Source organism: Lytechinus variegatus, chromosome 1 (assembly GCF_018143015.1).
Source record: "Lytechinus variegatus isolate NC3 chromosome 1, Lvar_3.0, whole genome shotgun sequence".
NCBI classification, from domain to species: Eukaryota; Metazoa; Echinodermata; class Echinoidea; order Temnopleuroida; family Toxopneustidae; genus Lytechinus; species Lytechinus variegatus.
In genome coordinates this window covers 52620913-52642854 of record NC_054740.1, presented here as the reverse complement: position 1 = coordinate 52642854, position 21942 = coordinate 52620913, and the positions used below count along the sequence as shown (strand labels likewise).

The 21942-nt window shown below is 35.6% G+C and overlaps 1 protein-coding gene across 1 annotated transcript in view; it reads left to right on the top strand.

Annotated features, from left to right (window-relative positions):
* Window positions 1–21942, top strand: part of LOC121416342 (lysosomal cobalamin transporter ABCD4-like) — a 24502-nt gene extending 2560 nt beyond the window's left edge. Inside the window, exons 3-13 of the mRNA XM_041609912.1 lie at window positions 1633–1760; window positions 8149–8291; window positions 8917–9033; window positions 11787–11912; window positions 12372–12517; window positions 13322–13443; window positions 14072–14163; window positions 15156–15469; window positions 16109–16308; window positions 18670–18892; window positions 19712–21942. Coding sequence (XP_041465846.1) covers window positions 1633–1760; window positions 8149–8291; window positions 8917–9033; window positions 11787–11912; window positions 12372–12517; window positions 13322–13443; window positions 14072–14163; window positions 15156–15469; window positions 16109–16308; window positions 18670–18892; window positions 19712–19899 — 1799 coding nt within the window. The 3' untranslated portion in view covers window positions 19900–21942. The remainder of the gene's footprint in view (window positions 1–1632; window positions 1761–8148; window positions 8292–8916; window positions 9034–11786; window positions 11913–12371; window positions 12518–13321; window positions 13444–14071; window positions 14164–15155; window positions 15470–16108; window positions 16309–18669; window positions 18893–19711) is intronic.

Sequence of the window (21942 nt, the reverse complement as noted above, 5' to 3'; positions counted from 1 at the left end):
GAATTTTTTTTTTTCATATTTCATATAATGAATTACAAAAGAAATAGTGAGTGAGTGATGTCATCAACTCTCTCATTTGGATGTAACTGGCTCGTTCATATAAATATTTTGTTGAAAATAAGCGAAACTTTAAAGTGCCATAACTTTCTTATTTTACATCCGATTTTGATGAAATTTTCAGTGTTATGCTTGTTGAATTTTCTCTTTTAATTCAAATCAAGTTTTTGTTGGGGTGGACTTGTCCTTTAATCAGTTGTCAGTCCAATTGTTTTAGTTCTTGGTAGAAAAATTTTGAATAAACCTAATTTCATATAATACATTGTAAAATACAAAAGAACAAGTGGGGATATGATGTCATCAGGCCACCTAATGAATATTCATGAAGACATGCCTAGAAGGCTAGAACTGTTTCACAGGAATAATGCAAATCTTTAAAATTCAATAGTTTGTTATACAATTTTGATCAAATTTTCAGCATTTTGCTTTGTTAATTCTACTGGATTTGTTGAGATATAAATATCTTCAGCCCAGACCATCCCTTTAAAATGCCCCTCCAGTTAAGTCCAGGCCTGTGGAGTATTTCATTAAAAGACTTGTCAGACGTTTTATCCGACAAGTCCTGTTTATCCGACAGTTCCCATAGGAACTGTGCTATTCAGCCAATCAAATTCAAGGAATGTTGTCATACCTGACAACTTGTCGGACTTATTGGTCAATGGAACGCATCCCCTTTCCACCCATGTAGTAGTATATATCATTTTAGATTTGGGCCTTGGTTACCAGAACACCACCCTTCCAACTATTCGTGTTCGTAAATGGGCTGAATGCATGAAAACATAGATTATTTGCGCAGTTTTTGCTTTAAACAATGCCAGCACAAGTAAAAGCTTGTGCACAAAAGTCATACAAGAGTTGATAAGGAATCAATCCTTAAAAATTAAATTCATTGTAGACTATGAAAGAACTCATCCGTCAATTCTGGTTTAAATACGAAATCAAAATATATCCTCAATTCAAAGCATAAATCATACTGTATGTTGATGGTTTGGGTGGAATCTATATTATTTTGAATTTTCCCCTGGTATCAATCTAATTGGACCAGAATCATGTACATGTATGTTGATTGAAATGTAATTCTAACAAGTGACCCATTCACACAAAGCTTTGCAATCGATTGTATATGATCAATGTCATCAAATCAGCCCAATGATCAATCACTATCCTTTGTGTCACATAGCCAAGTATCCACCAGAAAGCTCTCCTTACGATTTGTGTTAGCCCGTATTCTGAAGTCTGGTTTAACTTAGACAGTGGTCTAACTCTGCGCCAAAATTATGGGAAGCCAGAGGTGTCAAAATTTTTATTAATATTATAAAGTTGTATGTTTCTTATGTTTACTGTGCTCTTTCCTGATTCATTGATAGTGAAGACAATCATTTATTAAACTTCTTGCACAATTATGAATGATTTGAGAACAAAATGAGCTGAAATATTATATCTTTACTGTTTAAGTGTTCTTATGTAACAATTGGCTGTCCATACTTAAACCACAACTTTAAACCTGACTTCAGAATACGGGCCTTGGTGTTGAGTGTAAGTCTAATCAAGATTCCTTCTCTCTCTCTATTACAGAACAAGGTGCAGCTTACTTTGTAGGCTTGATCCCCAGTCAATTTTATGTGGTTCTACCTGCCCAGGACTGGCCTGGTTTCATTACAACTCTATGGCAATCTCTGCTCTTCATTATGCTTATTTCCCTGGTAAGCAAGTCTACTCTACCAAACTCCTGCACGCTCTAAGAAATATCGCATGATTTTAACATAAATAATATTGCATTAGAAATCTTTCCAGATCATAACAGTTTTGTCTAAAATTAAATATATAAGTAATTGCTTCAGAGAGGACAAGTGTAGAAAAATGTATACCGAGGAAATGATTATACAGCTATACTTGTATAAATCTTGTCAACCTTCTGTAAGTCAAATGTTTGGCCAGTTCCAAAACCAGAATATGCAAAGCATGTGTTGTATATACAGGGCGCGACAAACCCGCTTGCCCGCTTGCCCGGGGCAAGTGAAAATGACGTGCGGGCAAGCACCTCTCAAAGTCAATTGCCCGATCGGGCAAGTGGATGTTGCATCTTTTTTTTCTGTACCGTACCTCGTTTTTCCATAAATCATCCAAAATCCACACTCAAAATCATGAATCAGCCTTAAAAAATAGCGAGTAGCGCAGTTTCAAATTCCGAAATTGCGTTATTTTTTCTGTACCACGTATTTCCATACATGGTACCAGGTATGAAAAAAATCAACGCAATGGCCGGGAAACAGTTGAATGTAGTATAGGGGTCCATTATGACTACCACCATGTGCAATTTCTAATGCACATTTTCCCCCTTCCGATATCACAATTCTGTGATAAAATAATTAGAATTACACAGGAAATAAATCACAGAGTCTAGTAACCTCGCATTGGTGAGTTGTCATGTCATTCGGCTTTGCTTTTCAAAACGGCCTATTTAACATCCAAAATAACTTGCTGTATTTGTTAATTATAACTTAAAATTCATTTGTTTCCCTTTTTGAGGGGATGAGGTAAATATCAGACAATAAATCATCAAACAAAGCTCCATCTATTTTACAAGGCCGGCGGGAGGCTCACACACGTGCGCATACTAGCTAGCCAGTCTGAGCTCTGTCTCTCTGCCAGAGCTCTGGGGGACAATTCGCTCAGTAAAGGCCTCAATGATGGTGATTTTCTGTTTCAGACAGAGTTTACATTTCGGGTATATTATTCAAAACTTCCATTAAAGTTTGATGATTTCTTCATTGTCATGTATATTTAAGTTATTAATGAATACATTCTCACCAAATTTAGACTCCCCCATAGAGAAATGCAATTTTCGTAGAAGTCTGCGTTTTCAAAGAACTTCAAGAAAAGTTAGGGTATGTGGGCCTTTATTACATGGCCGAGTATAGGTTATTGTACTGGAATAGGCGAAGTAGAAATTAGATATTGAATTCATTTATATCAAAGTTCAACTCACAGTCACACCCACACAAACACACGCACACACACACCCAAGATTCTAAGCATAGTGAAAAAAATTACTTAAAAATCATACAATATTAAACAATGTTACTAATAATTCATTAATAAGTGAACAGGTATTCCTCAAAATAGAAAAAAAAGTAGCATGTGAAAACATGTAGATAAAATTATTGACCGAGTGGAACATCATAAAATGATGAAGAAAAGACTTGATGGTTTCCAAATAATTTTTTTTTTTAATCAAGGAAATATGGAAAATAAATGACCATTTCATGGATTTAAAGATGCAAAATGTGAAATTTTAGCCACTCCACTTTTGATGATAAAATAATTTTTTCCGAGTCAATAAAGAGCTGAACATTTTTCACTGGCTTTCTTTATAGTTTCCAACTACGGTAAATGAAAGCAATTCTAAGGAAATATGTTACGCAGGTAGCCATTTCATGGATTTAAAGATGCAAAATATGAAATTTTAGCAACTTTTATTGAAGGGTTTTTTAAAACCTTAAATAGCCATAAAATATTGATTTTTTTCTCCAAAATAAACGTAAAGACTCAGGCCTACGTTGCTGAAAATATCCTTTTCAATGTGTGTTCTTTTATACTGGACAAGATTCTCAATTGTTATTTCGTATACCTTAATAAAAATAAGAGTAGTGCCGTCATAATGAAAAAATTATTTAAAAAATTGGGCAAGCAGTTTTTTCTATCGGGCAAGCAAATTTTTTCATCACTTGCCCAACAGGGCAAGTGACGAAAAAAAATTTTGTAGAGGCCTGGTATATAGGTCTACCTCTTTTTCAAATCAAATTTCTTGTACACATTTTCTGGTCCCTTTAGATTTGACTTAAAGGTAAATTTACCTGATTTCTGTTAGAATATAGAAGGTATCATGTTATCATCTGCCTCTATGCCAACTGGGTATCAGTAAACAGTGCTCCTTTTAATGCTGTAACATTAGTATAAGGTGTGAAGTTATCAGTGTGACATAAGCAAGCTTTTATCATTGGCCACCTCAATAAAAAGTGTTTCCCATAAAAATGGAAACCAGGATTCGTACATCTTTTTTCTTCAAAGGCAAATTAAGTATGATATTTCATTTACATCATCATACAATTCAATTATTCCTATACATTTTGATACCTAATATGTGACAAATGCTTCACACATTAATGGGCAAGACAAGTTTGAAATTTAATGTCAAAATCAGGTTGCACAGAAAAACTGGACTAGATTGGTTCGTGATGTGACAACAGTGCTTATTTTGATGATTGACTCTAGCATTTCTTTTGTAAGTTTTGTAATCTTTGTGAAGTTTTTCTCACTGCTCCCTAAAATGAGAAAAAATTCAGATTAACGTATGAGTTTTGCGCAAATCGTTTTTGATATGCCTCAGTATAATTGCGTGTAATCTGCAATGTGTGAATGATTTGATAAGCTCAAATTAAAGATGAGATTCCACTTTTACCAGAAGTTTCAAATTTATAGTAAAAACATGTTTAATAATTGTGAAATCTTTATCTGAAAACGGGTTTCTTTTTTTGTGGGACGCACTGTACAGTGTATATGCTAAATGAAATATGAATATACAACTGTATGAATAGTTGTTTTTAAAGTTTGATAGTGACCCTTCATGCCATTGAATGTATACAAAAACACTTAAATGATCAATGAGCCCAGAGAAACAAACTGTATTGAATGAAATATTTTATTATCTGACTTCACAGTGAAATATCTATAAGCATGGCAGAACTTGAACGCTTTAAGTAGTGCTGCAGCCGAACCGCCGAACCGAACGGAAGTTCGCCGAACTTGGCACTTCCGAACAGGACCGAACCGAACTCAAACGCCTGGTTCGGAAGTTCGGTAAAAAAAGTATGTTTGTATGCAATGCGTGAATGCGATGACTACATAGATTTAAGTATAAAATAAAATATATATTGGTTAGTGATTGTGCACAAAGAGAATTCCACTCAATATATTTTTAAAATCCACTATGATAGCTCCCATCTTGTCTTTGATTGAACTGTTATCAACTTAAGACTATTTTATTAACATAAATATATTTTTTCTTGATAAAATGATCGAGGGGGCATTTTGAAGCTAAACTCGGTATAAAAGTGTGGTGTAATTACGTATTGCCGTAATCGATCGTGATCGTAATCGGACCTAATCATTTTGTATTTAATAAAGAAAAAGAACCAGACATAAATTCATTCCTCGTAAATGACAAAGTATGACAGTTTCGGTCTCGTGTTTGATTAAATTTTTATCATTTTCAATTTTTTTATAAACATGAATAGGCCTGGGAGTAAACATCGATTGATCGAATGGTTCGATTGGCATGCCGCCAATCACCAATCGATTAGCAAAATTTACACTAATCGAATGTTCGGCAGATCCCGATTATGACGTTGGGATAACTCTAATACCCAAGTAATAAAAATAAAATGACAAGAAAACAATGATGACAGCTGTTTTTACAGATTTAAAAATTATGTTACCGAGGTAATGTTTCAAAAATTATCAATGATTGTATCACATTCACAGTTACATACCAACATGATAGCGCTCCGAAAATGTTAATCCCACCCGACCTTGCCCTCATACACAAAATAAGTCATTGTGTGTGTGCACAATAATAAGTAAACACATAACCAGCTCACTTGAGCTGATTGGACCTTCGGATAGCCAATGAAACTTTGGGAAACAAAGAAGCGGAAGGCATGTGGTTCCCTTATCAGGAAAGGTCATGACTTCAGAAATAAATTGACCCCTCCCCCATCTGTGTGTGTGTGTGTGTGCGTGTGAGGGAAAGAGAGAGGGAAGGATAGGGGGTGGGAGCCGGAGAATTTCTTTCATGTTTCAGAACAATGCAACCTTTTTTTATATCCCCCTCAACCAATGAAAACTACATTCCAACACGCGCCCGCCTTCACCAGTACTTTCTCGACTAGTCTCCAAAAATAGACCCAGTTATACATGTAGGTTCAAATGATAAAAAAATCGTTATTTTGAAAGGTATTTCAAATGAAATATTTTTTTTTGATACATGTGTAGCATCGTGGGCAGTGCCACAAGTGGAGGCGGGGACATGGTGTGGGCAAGGGATGAAAATTTTCAAGTGAAATGCTCCACCTGGGCTCAGTCTCAAAGAATATACTTCATGAATGAGTTGTTTACGTCTTTGGACTCGGCGGGGCTGATTCATTTATATGCAGGGGTGTGGCACTTGGAGGGATGAATGCATAATACCAGGGTACCAGTATTAATTTAGGAAATATTTTCATTGGAACAATAAACTGAAAGATTTAATCTCATTTCATGAAGTTTCTTTTGATAGAAAAAAAAATCATGGAGAAGGGGGAAAAGGGCCTCATTTATGCTAAACATGTGACTTTGATGGAGATTTCTTCATGGGGGGGGGGTCACCATAAAGTAGGACAACTATTGTGACTTAAAAGAGGTGATTCCCGACGAACAATCGAATCATTCAATTATTTTTCCAGGAAATAATCGAATGGTAATAATGACAATCGTCCCAGGCTTAAACATGAATATATTTTTTCCTTATAAAATGTGGGGACATTTTAAGCTTAACTCAGTTAAAAAGTGTAGTTGAATTACGTATTGCTGTAATGGGATGTACATTTAATTGAAAAGACATGAATTAATTCCTTGTGACTGACAAAGTAATGGTAAAGTATATATATTCCACCTTCTGAAATTTCCATATTAATATAAAAGATAAATAAATAAGAGATGAAGGAATGAGGGTGAAAAAAAAACAAAAAAGATAAAAATTCAAACCAAATCAACGCATGTTCCCTGATCGATGTTCCGGAAATGGTTGGTAAGGAAAGTTGAAACAGGAAGTCCAAACAACCTGCTCTCGGTCGCTATTATACAGGTAAAATTCGTATTCCAAACTTGAAACGTTTTTCCATTGTCAATATTTTCTTAAAAGTGGTTTAATCTGGCCAATTACTGAGAATGAAATGATAAATTATCAGTTCCGTCTTAGTTCTGACGATCAACGCCGAGTGACTTCACAACACTAAAATACACAGTACAGTCCCATGTACTCATTTTCGTGTTAGAAATATGTTTGAAGTCACGTAGCGTCGATCTTTCTGGACCAAGAATGGACTGATATTTTATCTTTTAAGTAATTCATTGACCAGATTTTACCACTTTTCAGAAAATGGGGACTTTCTAAAACACTCATATTCTTTGGAATGTGAATTTTACCGGTATAATAACAGTTGAGTGGAGGTTGTTTGTCTACTATTTCGACATTCCCGATCAACACTTTCCAATTTGAGAAGCTGCGTTGGCAATGACATCGTAATCGATCATGATCATAGCTACATGAAATAATCGTGAAAAAAATATTCTGATCTTTGTAATTCTGTTTCTGTCCTGATTCTCTCGTTATCAATATTTTTTTCTTTTGATTTTTTTATTTTCATTTTAAAAATGAAAGTAGAAATGACTTATTTTTTGTTAATTAAAACAAAAGAAAGTTCAACAATTATCTTAACTATTCTTTTTAGAAACAAAATTTATTATTAATACATGACGGATCATACACGAGATTACTTGTTTGAAGGTCGGCGATCTTTATTTTTTAAATGTTAAATTTAATTTGGCATTCATTGCCGAACCCCGAACCGAACCAAAGTTCGGAAAAATTTGCCGAACCCGGCCGAACCGAACCCGAACATGCCGCCTGACTTGCAGCACTAGCTTTAAGTATGCTCATTCTCTGGTGTGGTTTACTATTTTCAGTACTCCTTTCTCTGTTTTAACCATGTTTTAGAATAGAGATTAAAGCATTCAAATCCACCTTTGTTAAGCACATTTGTCTCTCTAAAAAAATGAAAAATATTAAAAATATTTATTTAACTTTGTTGGGTTTATATTTCATGTCTCTAACTTATATGTAAATGAAATATGAATAAATTATAATTTCAGACCAAGAATTTCAATCATCACTGAGTTTTGGCCTTAATGTTATACTATGAACATTGTTTAATGCGTTATGTTACAAATTAATGAAAGGTTTTGATTGTTTTGTCTTCTTGTTTATTCAAGATAAAGAGTGCGAAGACTTATATCAGCAAACTGCTGTATGTTAGATGGAGGGAAGCCCTCACCACACATCTCCATAAATTCTACTTCAAGGCTTTCAGTTACTACAAACTCAACGTTTTGCAGACAGGAAACGTTGATAACACGTAAGTATGTACGCTGAAGTCTGACTAATTATGTGATTAAACCTTGATTAAAGGCCATATCAGGTAAAGATCATTTAATCAGAGAGTTATTTTTTGGTAAATCTTAACCGTTTATTATATTTAGAAATTATAAAGGTTACAATTTTAAACTTTGAATCTTTTAACAAAACATTTGATATTACTCATTTGTTAATATGAGCTACAGGTACTAATGTTGTTTGTTTTATTCTCTTTTATATGACACCTAGATAGTTCCTTGTGATTTGATTGGTTGTTTGATATCGTTCATTCAGCCCATTTTGCAATGACATCATCAACCGTGCAGTTTGGATCCATACGATTTTGTCCATTGCACGAGCGCACTGAGACTGCAGCTCATGCACCAGCAGTGCGCATGTTGTAATGACATAATAATCAACAGACCGAACTCGCACTGCATGAGCATGTTTTGCATAGAAATTCATAAATTTCCTGTGAAATAAGGAAATTTTAGGTGTCATATAAACCAAATAATGAATTTTTTTCATTCGTGCTGTGGACAGAATACTTCATTCAGTGAAAAATGAATTGATCCATTGCACTCATAAACATTCATTATTTGTATACCATATAATCTTTTGAACAGAGATCAGAGGATAACTCAGGATGTGGAGAGATTATGTAATCAACTGAGTCTGGTCGTACCAACACTGATCGTGTCACCATTCACTATTGCTACCTACACTTATCTCACATATGAAATGTAAGTATATGATCAAATTATAAGGATGGTGATGATGATTAATAACTCAATATTTTCACTGTAATAATTTTGGGGGAGTAACCTCTGATTAGCCCTTAACCTTTGCTTTTTTCCTCATACTAAAATATTGAATATTTTGTGTTTCTATATTCGTTTCGTAAATTTGATATCTGTTTGATGTTTTTTTTAAATTTAGATAATAAAAATAAATGAATTGATTTGAATGATAGTTGAGGTCATAATGATGATTATGACGAAATATTTTATTATACATTTTATGACTCCTACCTTCATTATTTCTTACGGCTATATGGTGTAAATTCACAGAAGAGGTTTAGTAAATGCCCCCCTGTTACACCCACAAATGTAATAATCGCCCACAAATGTAATAACGCCCACAAATGTAATAACACTTTACCCACAAATGTAATAACGCCCACAAATGTAATAACACTTTACCCACAAATGTAATAATTTTTGATCGCCCACAAATGTAATAACACTTTACCCACAAATGTAATAACGCCCACAAATGTAATAACACTTTACCTACAAATGTAATAAATCTGAAGCGATTTTTGGAGAATTCGTTCTAAACTAATATCCTATATTAATGCGCTCATATAGCACAAAAGTTCAGTCTTTTTTCCAGACCCGGTTAATGAAATATTACAGTACAAGTCCAAGTCTTTTTCCAGACCCGGTTTTTCAAAATTATAATATACGTCCAAAGTCTTTTTACCAGACCCGGTTGTTTCAAAATTATAATATACGTCCAAAGTCTTTTTTCCAGACCCGGTTAATGAAATATTACAGTACAAGTCCAAGTCTTTTTCCAGACCCGGTTTTTCAAAATTATGATATACGTCCAAAGTCTTTTTACCAGGCCCGGCTGTTTCAAAATTATAATATACGTCCAAAGTCTTTTTTCCAGACCCGGTTAATTCAAAAATTATAATGCAAGTCCAAAGTCTTTTTTTCAGACCCGGTCGTTTCAAAAGTTATAATATACATCGGTGAGGGGTAAAGACAACACTCTAAGCCCAATCATTTTAAGTGGGTTTAATTTTGAAGATTGGTCTCAGCTGTCTTTTTTTTCAATATTACTTTATCTCTTAAATAACTGGGTCCAGACGATTATATTAAGCATAATACTCGTGTTACTCCACAAGAATAAGAATATGAGTCTTTTGTTTTTAGGATTGTTTAAATCGTTTTTAAATCACCGGGTCTGGAATAAAGACAACGCTCTAAACATGTGCTTTTCTACATGCATGGTCTTAATTTGGAGAATTGTTGGTTCTTAGATTCGTTGTTTGGGGTTGAGTTTTATTGATTTTTTATTCCTGAAATAATTGTGTCTGGAGGAAAGTCGATCTTCGACAATCGGTCTTCATGTTATTCCACAGTAATTAGATTATTGGGTATTCATTTTAGAATATTTGTAAAAACTATTTTATTTTTCAAATAGTAACCAAGTCTGGAGAAAGGATGTCTGCTTTACCCACGCGTTATTACAATGTTTTGTAGGGGTAGTAGTATTATTTAAAAAAAGACATATTTTTACTGGGTGAAACTTTGGAAATTTTGTCTTAGATTCGAAGTTTTTCAGTTACTTTTTTTAATAGCCGGGTCTGGAGGAAAGAGTACGTTTTAAAACTCGTGTTATTCCACGAGAATAAGAATATAAGGTATTATGTTAGAAGATTTTTTTCGTAACTGTTTTAGGTCTGGAATAAAGACAACACTCTAAACCTCTTTAAAACAGGTTCTTAGGTTGAAGGTTTGTTTGGTCTTAGACTGATTTTTTTTAATTCTTAGTATTAGCGTTTTTTTTTTGAAGAAAAAAATGGTCGGGCTGAAAGACTAAGCTATATCCAGCATTAATAAGATTATGGGGTCTTTATACTGTTTTTAAACTGTTATTCATAATGTTTAAATAACAGGTAACCGGGTCTGGAGAAAAGACTACGCTTGATTCTCAATTTACTCTTAGTGCATATATTCACAATATACACCGTATATTAGTTGAAACAACAACAAAGACATTAATTCCACCAGTTTTAATTAACTGGGTCTGGAGAAAAGACTAAGCTCGATTCCCATTTTTTCCACAGGAATATCATTATCGTATCTTAGTTTGGACTTATATTATAAATTTTGAAATAACTGGGTCAGGAAAAAGACTTTGGACTTATTAAAATTTTGAAACAACCGGGTCTGGAAAAAGACTTTGGACTTATATCACAATTTTTTAAACAGCCGGGTCTGGAAAAAAAGACTTTGGACTTTTATTATATTTTTTTAAACAACCGGGTCTGGAAAAAAGACTTTGGATTTATATTTTTACTTTGATGTTTTATTAACCCGGTCTGAAAAAAAAAGACTTTGCACTTTTGTGCTATATGAACGCATTACTAGAGGATTTTAGTTTAGAACGGATTCGCCAAAAATCCCTTCAAATTTATTACATTTGTGGGTAAAGTCATTATTACATTTGTGGGCGATCAAAAATTATTACATTTGTGGGTAAAGTGTTATTACATTTGTGGGCGTTATTACATTTGTGGGTAAAGTGTTATTACATTTGTGGGCGTTATTACATTTGTGGGTGCAACACCCCCCCCCTTGTTTTTCAAGCATGAGGGCTCATTGGATATGATCCAGCCGAAAAGGCCTTGTTAGGGAATATCAACATTTTATTCCAATAGAAATTCTGTTGCATATTATTCTCTCTCCCTTGTCTTCTACAGTACTGGTTACCTGGGACCTCTGGTTATCTATTGTTATTTCATCATCGGAAGTGTCATCAATAAATTCATCATGTCGCCAGTGGTGAATCTAACTTATCAGCAGGAAAAACAAGAAGGGATATTTAGGTATGTTTCTGTACAGTCAAGGATGATCATGTAAAATACAACTGGAAAGCTTGTCGTGAACTTAATATTTGAGTCATTGCAATTAATGTATGGTCAGTGGCCTTGTTTATTGAAAAGTACATGTAGTCTGAGAACAATTCCCCCCTCTTTCCTAAAAGAATTGGCAGAAATTCTTTAGTTGCCAAGGGGCCCCTCATAAATAAAACGTACATGTATACAAAGTATGGTTCAATGATGATCTCTGTGATTACAAGATTTCTATTTTTATATACTTTTATTCTTTATTATGTTTATTAATTTTTTAAATGCTATTCATTTCTATATTTTTGATTTAAATTATTATTATCATATTATTAATAGTTGTATTAGTAGTTGTTCTTATTAGTAAGTCTACATGTAGACTAACATAAGATCCCTGAAACTAGATTTTATGAAGAAAATGATGTTCATCTTTCTCAGATTCAAGCATGCTCAGCTTCGAGCCAATTCAGAATCAGTAGCCTTCTACTCGGCTGGTGATGTGGAGAAGGACAACGCTGACCGCAAGCTCTTCAGACTTCTTGATGTCCAGCTTACTCTGACCAACTGGGAGTTCTGGCTCAATGGTAGGTGTGCTGCATAAAGAGAATAAGCTCCTTGTTTTTTTTACTTTATTTAAAAGGAATGAAATAAGAATAAAAAGAGATACTGATTTCTCAGGCTAAAAAACAGCCCTTCTTATCTTCTTGTATGATATTAATAACAAGCATTTTTATTATGCCATCTATCTACAAATCATCTATTCCGAGGTGCATTATTATTTTCATCACCCCAGTTTTAGCTCGAGCTGCATTCAAGCGTTATGTGCATTTCAAGGAATTAATACTTTCGGGTAATCATTCACCTCACCTAGGTTGAGTGCAGCACAATTAACCACTTTTCATAACACCGCGGACCACAAGTGGGAAGTTATAAATTTAAGAAATGCTTGACTAAATGATGAATATACCAACCTCTGGAAGGAATGTAGATTAAAGCAGAAGATTGCTACTCATGAGATCCCATGAAAACTGATAGGTTTAAATAAGGTTTGTAATTACTTTGAAATAGAAATCGTTGATTATTAAAACTATATGAATGTTGATGTCCACTCTCTCAGGATTAACCCAAATGTGTGGTGTCCCAAGAAACCTGTATTATGAATAAAATATTCAAATTCAATGTACATTGACCTGTTTTATGAATAAAACGTATAAATTCAATTTATGTTGACTTGTGTTATGAATAATGTACAAATTCAATGTAAAAAAATTTTTTGGTCACTTGCTGTATATTTTCTTTATTTATTTTTCTGCTATGTCAGGCCAACAAGTATTTTCTCAAGAACTACAAAACTATAATTAAAAACTTATTTTTTCTTCAATTTCCAGTTGCCATAAATCTGTTTGATTACATTGGCAGTATTCTGAGCTATGTGATAATTGCTATACCGATATTTGCTGGAGTATACAATGGGCTCCCTGCATCAGAGATATCAAGTCTTATCAGTGCTGTAAGTAACAACACTGCTTCATTGTGCTCATTCATTGTGTATATTTGGTTTTGTCATCACGAGCAATGTTATCACTAAATGTATTCACTTTGAATTAGTACCACTATGATCTCACCTGTATTTAGATTGATCAGTGAAGTGATTATTGGTATTATGATTTACCACTGCATTTTTTTTATTGATGTCATTTTGAATATAATTGTGTCATCTAAACTATCAACCTTTCCATGTATTCTATTTTACATGTAATATCCGTCATTCATCAAAGAATATCACTATCTTCATTATCACCATCAACACCATCATCGTCATCATTATCATGATTATTATCATCATCTTCATCATCATCCCCATCTTCATAATCTTCATCATCATTATAATCATCATCATCATCATCTTAATCATCATCATCGTCTTCATTATCATCCACATCATCTTCATCATTGTCACTACTACCACCCTCATCATCAACAACATACGTTTGATTTAATCCAAATCGTATCACAAATCATACACAAAGCCCCGTCATCTTTCCCCCTTCAATTCTTTATCTTCTTTGATCAATATCAAATTACTTCAGTTTACCATTGTTGATGACATTCTTTAATATTTCCTTTATTCCCACCAGTATTCCTTCCAGACCATGTACCTGATAAGCTGTTTCTCCAAGTTGATTGATCTCTCTACCAAGATCTCTGATATAGGGGGCTATACTCACAGGTGAGAGAATCAGAAGAAGACCAGGGGGATATTTCACAAGATCTAAATGTGACTTAGGGGGTGTTGCAAGAAAATATTTGCAATCAATCGCAAATATTCTGTTGGAATTTTACAATTGATTGATCACTTTCAAATATAACAAATCAGATTACACTCCTTTTTCATGGAGCAGATTAGCAATCAATCGCAAATTTGCAATTAATTGCATGACATATGCTTGATTTTGGGAATGAAAATAGACTTGCAATTGATCGCAAGTTTCTTGCAATGCCCCATAAAGAGTCGTACATAAATTTCAGTTCATGCGGTATATAGCACATCACCCCATTGGTCGAACCATGCGCTCTGGACGCGCACTGATACGTATCCATCAATCAGATTACGTGTTAAAGAACATGTGGTGTTAAAACATGACTCTAAATCCATTTCAGCCTTTGTGAAACACCCCCCCCCAGATTTGTTACTTGGTCTTACATCATGCAGTCTAAATCCCTGGGGGGTGTTTCACAGAGATTTAAGTATGACATAATTCGCACTTAAATGCCAACCTTTACATGATATGCAATGCGTGATCTTATTGATAGATACGCATTAGTGCGCGTCCTCATGACACAATCTGACCCATGCGGTCGAGCCTTTCTTACCATACGCAACTCGATATCTAAGTGTGACTCTAAGTCATACTTAAATCTTTGTGAAACACCCCCCAGATGCTTGTCTAGTTTCACGTTTTTTGCGCCGCTGTTAGAACATCTATAATGAATATATTACACTCTTACAGCTGTGCACCTCATTGTTCATGCTTGTATTAATGAGGACAAGAAGTCAACTGTAGATCAGGAAAACATATATTTCCTCATTTTCATAGCAAACCCATACTATTGCAGCATTGATCTATTATTATTATCATTATTATTGGCCCTGAAATTCTGCAATTTTGATGAAACATTTATAGTTAAATACATCTCACCATGCATTTTCTTTTCCGCTAGGATTGGAGAGCTCCTCGAAAGCTTGGAAAAGCTGTCACCCGATACCCAAACCCCCTCTGAAACAGGGGGACCATCGGGCAATGTCCCTCGTCTTGGTTCCAATAACGACCTGACCCCCTTGACCTCTGACACCCAGTTCCTGATCTCCGAGACCGAGATGGATAGGGAGTACCTATCGGAGGATTCAAGAGAGGAGGTGGCCAGAGGAAGAGAAGAGGATGAAGAAGAGGTTAGCAGCGTGGACAGTCTGATTGCTTTCCAATTGGACCAGGTCGCCGTGGCAACCCCATCCAAGGATGAAATCCTCATTAAAGGTTTGTAAATACAGAATACAAATTGAAATCCAAGTTGCATACATGTATTCAATGCCAACAGAAAAGTAATGCAAAATCAGGACAATTTTTATACATTTGCTGCATAAACTTTTATAATTTCCATAATGGAATACATATATAAAAATGAATAGAACATTTTTTAAAAATTTCTTATGTGGATAAAGATTACTATACAAAATCAAAAGCTTTGTTGATTTTGTTAAGCACATATGTTAATATTTCATATGATTATAGATATGTACTTGTATACTACGTGATTGTTATTCATATAAGTTCATATACTTCATATCTAATTGCACAACATAAATTTTGCTCATGATCTAGTCAGCTTTCACAAAATGCATTAATTACATGTACACTCTATGGAAAGGCATGGAGAGTCAATATAATATTATATTGACTCTCCATGCCTTTCCATAGAGTGTACATGTAATTAATGCATAATGATGATTATGGAACAGCATCTATCTAGAAATACAGAAAGTATTCTGAAGCATACTATTATTATTACCCAAGCTTTAGCTAATATGGGTTATGCTACACATGACATTATGACATTCTCTGAAACCACCCTTGTACTGCATTTTAATTACTTTAATGAAAAATGTCCCGTTGTAGATTTAAACTTAGAGGTGGTAGAAGGACGCAACATCCTGATCACAGGGGCAACGGGTAGCGGTAAAACGTCACTTCTCCGTGTTCTCCATGGCCTGTGGCCGGTCATAAGTGGTACGGTGGAGCAGAGAGGCGTGCGGCCATCGGACATCATGTTCCTCCCGCAGAAGGCTTACCTGACGGATGGAACGCTCATGGACCAGGTACACTTCCCGGTTTCACAAACCATGTCAGGGAAAAAATGCTAGAATGTTACCAGGACCCCTATAACATAAAGCTTAACAATTGATCGTGAGGCTGGTTTTTATGATTGACCGTAACAACAATAATCATAGCAATCAACCATGGAAATCAGCCCCACACTCAATCGCTAAGCTTTATGTAATAAGCCAGTTCGTAGTTCCTTTCTGCGCATAATCAAAATATTCTGCACATGATCAGAGGAAGGTCATTTGTACTAAAGTGACATGGTGGTTTAAAATCTAATGAGATAAGCACCAACTTTGATTTCTTGATTATTCATATGCTCTTTTGAATTGTCTTTTCCATTTACATCCACTAAAACAACAATGCGTCCACGAACGACTGGTATTTCACACTTTGTCAAATACATTGTGCAAGAGAAATATAAAGTGCAATTTTAGTCACCTGGTCTATTCAATTTCTTCATCCTGCGATGTAAAGCATGTTTACGTAATATCTTGCTTTGAAATCATAATGAAAGAAATGAAAGGTCATTTGACCTAAGTTGTCCATGAAGTTACTACGAACTGGTCTATTGGGTTCAGGTGGGTGTTTCATAAAACTGTTTGCGAGTTATGAATGACCTGCACGCATGACTCATGACCTTTTCTTGTACATGATAATACCTATGTGACTTAGCCCCCAAGAACATGTTCCAGGGGGGGGGGGCGTTTCATCAACACTTTGTCCGACAAATTGTCAGATCTGACAACATTCCTCGATTTTGATTGGCTGAGAAGCACTGTTACTATGGTAACTGTCAAACAACAGGAGACTTGTCGGATAAGTGGTAGACCACTTGTGTGAATACTCTTGTATTGTGGGATGGTGAATGATTGCCAATCACGATCAATCATCACTTTTAACCATGGTTGTGCTCAGTGGTGGACCGTGACCCAGAGGAGACAATGATTGGAGGGGCGCTGTATTGTCTGTGAACAATGCTGTGCCCTTCCAATGCTTTGTCTCCTCCGGGTCACGGTCGGCCACTGGTTGTGCTAAGGATAACGAGTCGGGGATGACATATTGCTTATTATAATATCTTAAAACTGGGCGGAGCTTAGATCGCGCATAATACAGTGGGCTATTGTTTGTATCATATCGTCGCACGCACCACGAACCGTCCTCTCTGTGCAGATACAGGGTGCTATCGCGCCTCGCGATTTCACCACGAACCGTCCTCTCTGTTACGATGCCCACTGTGGCGTAAATAATTCACTTCAAGAAAATGTAAAGATACGGGATGAAACTTTGGAACCTGAACTATCGAACAAAGACACCGGTAAATAATTTGCTCTCCTTGTAGGTGCACTTATTGCTGGTTTTAAAAAAACTTTTTTTTAAATGCGTTCTCTGCAAAACTAACTTTCGCATCGAAGTGCGCAGAGAGGACGGTTCGTGGTGCGTGCGACGATATGTCACCATACTTAGACAGTATGCTTTGTATAAAACTATCACATGTCGCAATGCTGGTTGTGGGGAGCATTAAAGCATGTTACCTAATGCAAGTGGGGACAGTGTCTGAATGGCATCCTACTGATTGTCTATTGCAATTTATCACAAGTGGGGAAACGGAATGATATGTACCTGAGCACCACTGGAGATTGATCACACTATCCATTGCAAGTGGTAATAATGTCTAGAAATGCCCCAACAATGACATTTGATGTACGATGGGGGGGTTCTAAAGCCACGCACTTTGTTTACAAATGATGAAGACTATGCCAATTTTGCCATTGGAACAAATTATCTTTCACTTATTTGTGGTAAACATTCTAAAGGTCATCAACCAAGAATAAAATATCACAAAACTCACTTAATATGAAGATTCCGCCACGTTCCGCCTCTGGGTTTCGCCGCCTGATGTCGAATGGGTCCTAAAGCTACATACTCGATTTATCATGCAAAAAATAGTATTTCCTGTGCCTAAATTTCTAAAATATGTTCATATTATTATTGGATAATATGAAATTAAAGCGAATATAACTCCAAAATTCCAAACAGTTGTGGGTTTTCTGTGCATTTAGAGATTTACTGCAGCCTCAGTAGAAAAAATTATGTAGGAATCGTTTGTCACACTGCAGTCACAGTTTCACACACAGAGTGCACATTTGCTATTAAAAACTGCATACGCGATGAGTGGTGCGTAGCTCTAGGACCTGCAAAGCTTAAGGGGCGGGCCCCTGCCATACTGGAAATTTTTTGTATCCTGTCATTTAATAGAAGTTGGTCATAAAATAATGCTTATTAAAAGTAACTGGGAATTTTCTGAACAAAGAAACAGGGTTGTCAAGGAAACTCCACTCTTTTCCATTTTCCAGATAACCTACCCTTCTCGAAATCCTACAAGGCTCTCGAGAAGTATACTGGAAGAGGACCCGGATCCGTGCGAGATCCTGGACCAAGTAGGCTTAGAGGGCCTGGTCCAACGCTGTGAAGGACTAGATACACTGGTCTCGTGGAATTGGTACGATGTATTGACCCCTGGTGAGGCTCAGTGCCTGGCGTTCGCAAGACTGCTTTACCAGAGACCAAGGTTTGCTTGTGAGTATTACTTTATTGTCCTAAAAATTTCACTCCTATTTCTGTCGATCAAGATCTCTGCTTCCGAGTAGATGCTCTCAGCACGTATACTCACCTGAAGAAGCAGAAAGGTGATCACTCAAGGCAAGGGGAATTTGCCTGGTATGAGGAAAGCTGGTTTAAATCCCCCTTTTGGAATTCTGCAAGAACATTGTCAGAGGTTCATTCTACTCATCTCGTATCTCACCAACCATTGAATGTGACACGGCCAATGCATACTACAAGGGCAGATATGGGCCCGACTTACAAAAGAGTTGCGATTGATCTGATCAATCACAACTATGGACGGCCAGCAACGTCAACATCTAAAATGCATGAATGTTCAAAATGTTTTCTAGATATGACGTAAATTACATAAATTCATTGTTTTCTTGACAATTCGGTGTGTTTGCTTTTGTAGGAAAAATTATTACGCTGATGGATTTGCATAGAGTTACGATCGACTGGATCAATCATAGTTCTTTGTATGACGGGGTGTAGTCACTGTACCATTTGACCCCTCAAGATGCACCATGGATTTGAGAACTTAACCCACCAACATTGGAATTTATAAAAAATTAAGTCAATTAAATCAAAGGATGTTAAGAGTATTTATTTTTGACAGAAAAAGTTTGTAGTCAACCCCAGGACCTGATAGTTTATGTTATGGAATGTTAAGACTACACAACTGGGCCACAAGTCTCCACAGTGCTGATGACTGGGATGCTATCTGTAACATGAACTTTTTTCTGATTTAGGTGTTGCATAAACATTGCTTATTATTTTCTCTTTCCATGGCAGTGCTGGATGAAGCAACCAGTGCTGTACCAAGCGAAAAAGAAGCCCAGCTTTACGCCCTCTGTCGAGCAGCGAAGATGACCCTGATCAGCGTTGGCCATCATGTCACTCTCAAGCGCTTCCACGATGCCGAGCTCATCATAGACGGCCAAGGAGGCTGGACGTTGGTGGACATCTCTCATATAGAATAGTCGACGTCAAAGAGCCTTTGTTTGGTATGAAATTACATTCGTGCAGTGGTAATTGTCATTGAAATTGACAATCTTATAAAGGTATAGTGTAATAAAAATAATGATGAAGAAGATATAGAATGAGTTAATATTTACCATATATATTTATGAATTCTATGCAAAATTTACGTAGAGTATTGAGAGATTATGCATCCAGGTGTATGTTCAAAGGAGATGCTATCTTTTGAACAGTAAATGAAATTGAAAGTACTAAGATAAATCTTCCATACATATATATTTTTGTATAATTTTATTTTCTTGCCACAGTGATTTTTTCATTTCATGAACCTGCTGTATGCCCAATCATATCATTAGATAAGCAAGCTATATGTGTGTGACATTATGTGTGTACAAAGATTTGGATACTATGTGCTCTTATATTGTACCCTGCTATTAACATGCTAAAGTTGATAATTTGAAAAAATTAAATGTTATTTTAAAGAAATTTAAGATTCAGGAAGATGTAAACACAGAGTAAAATGAAGTTCATGCCAGCAAAATAAAAAGGGAAAACATCAATTTCCAAACACTTCAGCAATTCATCATATTTAAGTAGGCCAGATTATGTGAAATAGTGGGGGGAGGGGGGCATATATGGCCTTCCTCAGCTCTAGGCTGTTGATCATGTGATCGTGGTGAAAATTGTCGCCAACGTTATCTCCAAACTAGCATCCCATAATGTTGAGTTATTTAGTGAGATCTTTCCCCAAAAAATAAATGAGGCCAAGCTGGTTGAACTTGAAAGAAGTCATTACTTTTGCTTCTCCCAGTGCCAAGAGATCAAATGCTTCTGACCAGTGTTGAAATGCGATTCTGGGAAACTCTCCTTGATCCTGTCATTGGCTAGGGCTACTAATGCATCCCGTTGTCACACTGTTATTTCAAGCATTTTTAGTGTCAAATTCCATCTAGTGTCTATATCTCTTTGTAATTTGATTGATTGAGTGATTTTATTTCTCATGATAAAAAACAATACAAAATAAAAAGTTAATATTTGAATTACATAGTGAACAGGTATATGAATTTGAGATTATAAAATTTATAAGAGAAATATGGGGAAAAACCAAAAAGCTACAAGGAGCTTGAAAGGGGTTATTCCCAGTTGAAAAGTACGTTTGTGGAAATACATATACATAACTTGATAAAATAACATACAAATAAAGCATAAATAAACTTAGCTGTAACTTGCCCAAGAGAAATCCTAAACACCCCCCCCCCCCTTACATGAACAAAATTTACCTATCTTCCGACTAATATGAAGCTAAAATTTGATTGTTTAATTTCCTTTTGAATGCCGATAAAAATGAGTATTGCTTGATCTCACTGGGAAGTGAATGCCAGACGTCGGGACCCCTGAGTCTTATTGATTTAGATGTTAAAAAAATTCGTGGATTTACTGAATGGTAATTTTCTGAGCCTCTTGCGTTATACGAATGAATCTAATAATTACATATAAACATAGAATTGAATTGGGAAGGCAATATTTTATTTTTCAATCTAAACATGAAAAGTGCTATCTGGATGGAATTTATATCCGCAACTTTTAGTAATCCAAGCCCTTTAAAAATTGGGTCGGTGTGGGCTAGATAGTGAAACCCTGATGGTCAGTTCATTGGTGTAGTGCAATGCTAGAATTTTGTCAAGGTACGTTCGCACAGGCCACAAGTTAGTCACCTTGGAAACAAGTGTCTGCATCACAGATTCTGTATCAAACGTCAAATTCAGGCAGTGTGCAATGCAGGGCACCCAGCCTTGGTTTAAGTCTCTTGTCACGTCAGTAAGGCATCGTCTGACGTTGACTCCATTATCGCTGACGCATAACGGCTTGGCGGGAGGCAGAGACTTTTGTCTTTGGATAGAGTTAAGGATGACTTTTTGTATTTCAGGGTTTCCATAATGAAAATTAATTGCTACAATTTGATTGAAAAAAATTAAACATTACACAATACATAAGAGCAATTAAGAAAATTGAATAATAATAATAATAGCCAATTTTTATAAAGC